We start from the raw sequence: 8,308 nt of genomic DNA, 5'->3' as shown, positions 1-8,308 counted from the left end.
AGCCATAGAGTGAGTTTTATCTATTGCTTAATGTTAATCACACTGTTCATGGTGTATCTTATTGGTTTTATAGAGTTTTTAAGTCAGATTTTGTGCATATTTACTTATTACTCTATACACGTGTTGATGATTGGCTCAGGCCAAGTATAAAACATGGATATGTCCATTACATTTTGCGTATCAAATCTTTGATTAATTTCATTGATACTTACCGTGTGCATAATATCAGGTGTGTTTGCATTGATATGTTGTTAAGCTAGATTGTTAGATTTAAAACTACTGTTTGCTAATGTGTAAAACCTTCATTTTCATCTATTTTTTAATTTTGGTATAGTGTAAAATTTGGATTGGCATGTTAGAATTGAATATGGTTCATAACTGTCATTCAGTTGTATTTTCATGGGAATTCATACTTATGTATCTTTGTTATTTGTTTTCAGTATTTCACCCTCTCAGGAGGAGGCACAATAAATTTGCAAGACTAAGCAGACTTGTTGTAGCACAGTGAAATATCTGGCTCCACTGATGTCGGCCAAGATGAGCCTGAAGCCGGAACTAAGGACAGAGAGAGAGATGACCCGGATGCGTCAGTTGTCCACACTGGGACAGGAACAGTATGAAGCTGCAGTTGACAGACACCTTCAGAAGATTCGCGACATCAAAAGGGAAATTGATGGATGCATAGATGATATTAAGTTACTAAAACCCTCTAGTGAAAACTGTATTGACGCCTTTCGACAGCTCTTGAGTTCATGCCATAGCGCATCCCTTAAATGTTCAGAGGACTTTTTAGCCTTTTTACAAGGCACACGAACAGCTGAAAGCCTAAATGAAGCTGCAGCACACCGTCTTATTATGGATGCTATGAGTGCAAAGATAGATGCTGTGCATCTTAGTTTAGATGAACTCTCTAATATGAAAGACTCAAAGGCTTATCAACAGTCAGATGAACACTTATCGGCACGGTCACTCAGAGTGCAATCAACACATTCGCAGCAGGTTCAAAGAAAACATAGTCCTAGCAGATCCAAATCAGGAAAATCTAGTGAATTTTCTTCAGGACTCACCAAGTACATCTTAAGCAGGAGTGGAAGTTCAAGTACCTACCTCCAAAGAGTGGAAGCAAAACTAAACGCATCTCGAGCTAAGTTGAAATATGTTGCTAAGGAGGTGATAATTCTCAAGGAAAGGGCGGCGTTGGATGCACAGCTAAAGCTAGTAAAGGCTGAATGTGAGATCGAAATGCGAGAGAAGGAGATAGAGGTCATGAGAGAAACATTTAAACTTGAGAGGGAAGATACAGAGATGTCGTCTACAAGAAAGTTACGCACGGAAGAATATGTGAAGAATCTTCCTCACCCACAGCTTACGCAAGTTCAACAGAATGATGCTCCTCCTAATGTGGTGAAGGAAGTCAGAGATTTTGTTCAAGACACAGAACAAGTAAACAACAACAGTGATGCACATTGCAGACAAACTCACCTGGACCCAGATGCTCCTTCTTTCACCCCTATTAGACCTCCACCTCACAGAGTTCAGATGATCACGTCATCCCCTCTGCACGTTCAGAATTCTGACAATGTACGTAATACCTGTGCCGTTGGAGATCCAACGTGTGATTCATCGTCAACAAATACATCTAACCAGATGACAGAGTTTACCAAGTTCTTAGTGAAAAAAGACTTACTTTTGTCACGACTTACCAAGTATGACGATAACCCAATGTTCTACGTTGCATGGAAGTTAAACTTCAAAGGGATCATGAAAGAGTTAGACACTACATCAACCGAAGAACTGGACCTTTTGGTTAGATGGTTGGGTCCAGCATCATCCAGACAAGCCAGCACCATTCGTGCATGTAATGCAGACAATTCAGCACTAGCTGTAAGGAAAATATGGGAGAGGCTTGAGGAGAGATTTGGTTCACCCGAGATGGTGGAAAGGAGTCTGAAAGAGCGCATTACTTCTTTCCCTAGAATCACTGCCAATGACAACAAACGTCTATTCGACCTAGCTGATCTAGTTAGTGAGATAGCATCTGTGAAGGAACAACCACAATACCATGTTCTCTTTGGTTATTTTGATTCTTCTACCGGGATAAACCCGATTGCATCAAAGTTACCTTGGAACCTACAGGAGAAGTGGGTGACAGAAGCTAGTAGATTCAAACGGCAACAGGGAAGCACCTTTCCACCCTTCTCGATATTTGTCAAGTTTATACACGACATGGCCAAGACTCGGAATGACCCAAGTTTCCAGTTCGACCGCACAGAAAGGACGAGTTCAAGTTCGAGTGTGCCAAAGAAAACATCAACTGTGGTTGTCAAGAAGACTGAGACTACAAGTAACACTACCAATCTAGACGATTCACAATTGTGTCCATTACACAAAACAAAGCATTTACTCAACGAATGCTCAGCTTTCCGCAGGAAGCCCCTTGAAGAGCGCAAAAAGTTCATTCTTTCCAATGGTATATGTTTTAAGTGCTGTGGACCTAAGAAGCACAGAGCTATGAACTGTAAGACAAATGTGAAATGTGACGTCTGTAAAAAATCTTCACATCCAAGTGCACTTCATGCGGATGTGGATTGCCACGTAGGGGAGCTCTCACCAGAAGGAACAGTGAAGAATGCTTGCACTAAAGTTTGTGGAAAACCAAGGGGTACTAGCAGATCCTGTGCTAAGATTATACCAGTTAGAGTATATCTAAAGGATGATCCACAGAAGTGTCGAGTTGTGTATGCTCTCATTGATGACCAGAGCAGCCATTCATTAGCAACATTGCCATTCTTTGACTTCTTTTCACCAGGAAGTTCTAAATATCAGTACATACTGTCTTCATGTGCAGGAAGACTTACTACTTCAGGAAGGAGGGGTCATGGTTATGTGATCGAGTCGTTGGATTTGACATGCAAGTTAGAGCTACCAGTCGTCATTGAGTGCAACGACATACCCAATAACAGAGACGAAATTCCGTTCCCTGCCGTTGCACAGCACTACCCTCACCTTCAAGAAATTGCTTCATTCATACCTACTGTGATGGATGATGTTGAGATTGAACTTCTTATAGGAAGAGATGTTGTCTCAGCACACCATGTTCTGGACCAGAAACTCGGTGAGAGTGACCTTCCAATAGCCCAAAGGCTCCCTCTTGGTTGGGTCATTATTGGACAAGTTTGTATGGGAAATTTGCACCACACAAATGTTATAAACGTGAATAAGACATTCATACTACAAAATGGTAGACCATCTATATTCGAACCATGTGATAGTAAGTTCCATATTGCTGACAACCCATTTGTGAAAACAGAACATGACGAAAAAACTGGACTCTCCTTTGAGGATAAAGCCTTTCTTCATGTGATGGAATCTGGCATGAAGAAAGAGGAGGATGGGCATTGGTCAGCACCACTTCCCTTTCGACAGGATCGACCAGTTCTACCTAGCAACAGAGCACAAGCTGCGAAGCGTGCAAAGTCGTTTGATTCCAGTCTCCAACGTGACCCATTAAAACGTCAGCACGTACTGGAATTTATGGATAAAATCTTCATACATGGACATGCTGAGAAGGCACCGACCATTCCCCAAGGACAAGAGTGTTGGTACCTCCCCATGTTCGGGGTGTACCACCCTAAAAAACCCAACTCCATAAGAGTAGTATTTGATTCCTCAGCTCGTCACGAAGGGTTATCACTGAATGATGTATTAATGAAGGGACCAGATCTCTCAAACAGTTTACAAGGCATTCTGCTTCGTTTCCGTCAGAATGCTGTTGCCATTACAGCAGACGTGGAACAAATGTTTCATAATTTCCGAGTTGATGAGCCAGACCGCAACTACTTACGCTTCTTATGGCACCAGGGGAACGACTTTGAAAAGCCCTTAGATGAGTTCCGGATGAGAGTGCATGTTTTTGGGAACTCCCCTTCCCCTGCAGTGGCCACATATGGTTTACGTCTATCTGTTGTTGATGCTGAACCAGATGTCAAGAACTTTGTATTTCATGATTTCTATGTAGATGATGGGCTCACTAGCTGTGACACTGAGGAGAAGGCTGTAAGTCTGATGAAGCAGACCCAGAAAGCACTTAGGGAAGGAGGAATGTTGCGTCTCCATAAGATAGCATCTAATTCCAAGTCAGTTCTCAGCCAATTTGACCAAGATGACCTTGCTAAGGACTTAAAGAGCATGGATTTTGGTTCGGAGATTATGCCAGTGCAGAGGACTCTTGGTGTGGTTTGGAATATCGAATCTGACAAGATCACCTTTCAAGTTTCAAAAGAAACAAAGCCCTACACTCGTAGAGGAGTACTGTCAACAATAAACAGTTTATTCGATCCTCTGGGTTTTGTCTCACCTGTCACACTCAGAGGTAAAATGCTTCTTCGTGAGATGATGTCGCCTCCAGGTCCCACCAACTGGGATGAACCACTTCCAGAATCCTTTCGTGAGCAATGGGAAAACTGGGTGAAATCGCTTCGTCAGTTAGAAGAGGTTGAGGTCCCAAGGATGTATGGAAGACTTTCATTATCCCAGGTTCCTAGTACTGAAGTCCACATATTCTGTGATGCCTCTAAGGATGCTATCGCTGCTGTGGCGTACATCAAGACTATAGGAGAAGATTCATCTGATGTAGGATTCTTGCTTGGAAAAGCAAAGGTAGCACCCAGTCATGGCCATACTATACCACGTTTAGAGTTGTGTGCTGCTGTGGTTGCTGTTGAGTTGGCTGAAGTGGCCAAAGAACAACTGGATCTCAAGAAAGAAGATTTCCATTTCTACTCTGATAGTCGTGTGGTGCTTGGATACATATCAGCAGAAACTAGAAGATTTCATGTTTATGTAGCTAACAGAGTCAGTCGCATCAGATCATTCTGTGGACCAGAACAGTGGAATCACGTACCCACAGAGGACAATCCTGCAGATGGCGCCACTCGCAAGTTTAGAACTTCAGATCTCTCAGACAGCATGTGGTTAAGAGGACCAGACTTTTTACGAAGTGTCAAGGTTGATGATGTGAATGAACACTTTCCTCTTATTGATGCTGAGATTGATAAAGAGATAAAGAAAGAAGTATCAACTGCTAAGACAGTGCTTGAGCCAGTATTAGGTTCGAAACGCTTTTCACGTTTCTCAACATGGAAAAGTTTAGTGAGAGCCATAATGACTTTGAAGATGCTTGCCAGGAAAACATGTGCCTCTCAGGTCATTGATGACACCAATTTGCTTGAGTCTACAGAAAAACTCATCATCAAAGAAGCGCAGTTAGAAACTTACGGTGCAGAAATCAAGGCCATTAGAAATGGCAGTGATCCCCCAAAGAACAGTCCCCTCTTACCCTTGAATCCTATCTTGGGTGTTGATGGTCTCCTTCGTGTCGGTGGACGTATCCGTCGTAAACAAGTCAAGCCGGGTGGTGATCAGCATACAGCCCATCCCATTATAATTCCAAAGAACCATCATGTTGCTGTTCTGATAATACGTCATTATCACTCCAAGATACACCACCAGGGCAGGCAAATGACAGAAGGGGTTATACGATCTTTTGGTTATTGGATTGTCAACGGAAAGCGCATGATTTCATCTGAGATCCACCACTGCATTACTTGTAGAAAACTTCGTGGGAAGTTTGGATGGGTTCAGATGGCAGACTTACCAGAGGATCAACTGCAAGAAGCTCCGCCATTCACATTTGTTGGTTTAGACGTCTTTGGACCCTGGTCAGTTGTAACAAGGAGAACACGGGGCGGTTCAGCTAATTCAAAGAGATGGGGTGTGTTATTTACCTGTTTAGTGTCTCGTGGAGTTCATGTGGAACTTGTAGAGGAGATCAGTTCGGCCTCATTCATTAATTGCATGCGTAGATTCATAGCGTTACGAGGTCCCGTCCAGCAGATTCGGTCTGATCGAGGGACAAATTTTATAGGGGCTGTTAAAGAACTCAACATTGATGCAGAGTTTGTCGAAACTGGACCAGTAAAGGATTACCTGACTGAAAGTAAAATAGCATGGGTGTTTAATCCTCCCCATGCATCCCACTTCGGGGGTGTATGGGAGAGGATGATTGGGTCGGTTCGACGCATTTTGGATGCTCTTCTCCTAGAGAACAAATCCTTTGACTTGACACATGAAGTTTTGTCAACCTTCATGGCGGAAGCCTGTGCCATTGTGAACAGTAGACCACTTGTTCCAGTCTCCTCAGATCCTGAGGCACCAGCTGTCCTTTCACCATCATTGTTGCTGACACAGAAACGACCAGACATCTCATTTCAATTACCCAAGTTTGGGAACAAGGATGCTCTGCGCAGCCAGTGGAAGTTAGTCCAACACTTAGCTGATGAATTCTGGTCAAGATGGAAGGCAGAATATCTGAATGCATTACAGAAACGTGCAAAGTGGTTCAGTGAAGGTGAACAATTTAAAGAAGGAGATGTTGTTCTTGTTAAAGATGAAGAATCCCACAGAAGTCAGTGGCCATTAGGAGTGGTGGAGGAAACATATCACAGCAAAGATTCCAAGACTCGTAAGGTGAAGGTGACTGTGGTTCGCAATGACTCCAAAGTGTCCTATGTGCGCCCAGTGTGCCAGCTAGTAAGACTGGTTGAAGTGATTTAGAGTTGTCTAAAACTGTAATTACATGTATTACAGCTTAATTGATAAATATAAACTGTAAGCCATGTACATTTAGATGTAATAATGCAGTATATTCATAAGTCCATGTAGCCTTTTAACTGAATTTTATATTGTTGACGATACACCCTTATGTGCGTCACCTAATGTTCATTTCATTTATTTGATGATTTCTGATAGAAATCAGTAGGGGAGTGTGATGGAATTGTAATTCCGGATTTTTCTATTTTGCTTGTTCACAATTGTTGGTTTCTTAGTTTAGAATTTATGCATTTCCCGGTAAACGACACCTTGTATGTTTTTCAGTTTTCCGAGCTATGAAGAGCCATAGAGTGAGTTTTATCTATTGCTTAATGTTAATCACACTGTTCATGGTGTATCTTATTGGTTTTATAGAGTTTTTAAGTCAGATTTTGTGCATATTTACTTATTACTCTATACACGTGTTGATGATTGGCTCAGGCCAAGTATAAAACATGGATATGTCCATTACATTTTGCGTATCAAATCTTTGATTAATTTCATTGATACTTACCGTGTGCATAATATCAGGTGTGTTTGCATTGATATGTTGTTAAGCTAGATTGTTAGATTTAAAACTACTGTTTGCTAATGTGTAAAACCTTCATTTTCATCTATTTTTTAATTTTGGTATAGTGTAAAATTTGGATTGGCATGTTAGAATTGAATATGGTTCATAACTGTCATTCAGTTGTATTTTCATGGGAATTCATACTTATGTATCTTTGTTATTTGTTTTCAGTATTTCACCCTCTCAGGAGGAGGCACAATAAATTTGCAAGACTAAGCAGACTTGTTGTAGCACAATCTGTATTTCCTAACAGGACAAAGGGTTTTTTTTATGGAGATATATATCATTAACAACAATTATTAAATACTCAAATAATTTTGTCATTAAAGTACATTACTATATGTACGAGGGTTGTTAGAAAAGTTCGCGGACAAGTTCTATTGTGAGCGCGCTATTTCCATGAAACCGGTTAAACTCTCCAGATAAAAACTTTACCTATTTTTCAATAAATATACAAAGATTTGGTGTTTTCCGGTGATCCTTAAAAATATACAGCTATATTATTTTGATAAAACGTGCTTCACGGAGCATGCTACTTTTTCGCACGTTTACATTACATAGACTTTTTATTAAAATCAAAAATTGCACAGTTGTAGCGCAGAAAGCTTTATAATATGTTACCTGTCGCTACAGTATTCATGAAACGTAACTTGCCGAAATTTTGAATTAAATTGGAGGGTGCATGACTGTTTTATAGCCATTTATAAATAATCAACGCGTAAAAACAAAGCCAAGAATGGGAACGTCATGGAACGTCATGGAGCACCGAGCTACTAAAAATGTGTGCAGACAGGAAAATGTCCAAAATAAACTAAAATGCTTCTAGATGTTGCTGGATTTTGCCTACATGTACAAAGGACAAAGTATTCAAATGGTAGTAGCTTTTTAAGAATGGAAGGATTAACATTTTTAATGATTAACTCGATCGATATCTCAATACCCCACTTATCGCATGGACATTGCGGCTATGGATTTTGCATTGTTTCCATACCTGACCTCTTAATTAACTGCGTAGACTATTATTTTAAGATCTCACTAATATCCGAAACAGCACAAAAGACATTATAGAAGAAAAGTAACATGTCT

The 8,308-nt window shown here is 40.8% G+C and overlaps 1 protein-coding gene across 1 annotated transcript; it reads left to right on the top strand.

The window, feature by feature from the left end:
- Nucleotides 1-525: 525 nt before the first annotated feature.
- On the top strand, nucleotides 526-6,615 carry LOC133202020 (uncharacterized). Its single transcript, XM_061337798.1, has one exon. It carries the CDS (start codon nucleotides 526-528, stop codon nucleotides 6,613-6,615), a length of 6,090 nt encoding a protein of 2,029 aa, XP_061193782.1.
- Nucleotides 6,616-8,308: the final 1,693 nt, after the last annotated feature.

This window comes from Saccostrea echinata, unplaced genomic scaffold (genome assembly GCF_033153115.1).
Source record: "Saccostrea echinata isolate AGI-Se365-2 ecotype Australia unplaced genomic scaffold, CSIRO_AGI_Sech_v1 ptg000046l, whole genome shotgun sequence".
Taxonomy (NCBI): domain Eukaryota; kingdom Metazoa; phylum Mollusca; class Bivalvia; order Ostreida; family Ostreidae; genus Saccostrea; species Saccostrea echinata.
This window is presented reverse-complemented; position numbering and strand designations above follow the sequence as displayed.

What these genes read in the sequence shown, in the direction of transcription:
- LOC133202020 (XM_061337798.1), top strand. Translation starts at nt 526, where the DNA reads ATGTCGGCCAAGATGAGCCTGAAGCCGGAACTAAGGACAGAGAGAGAG.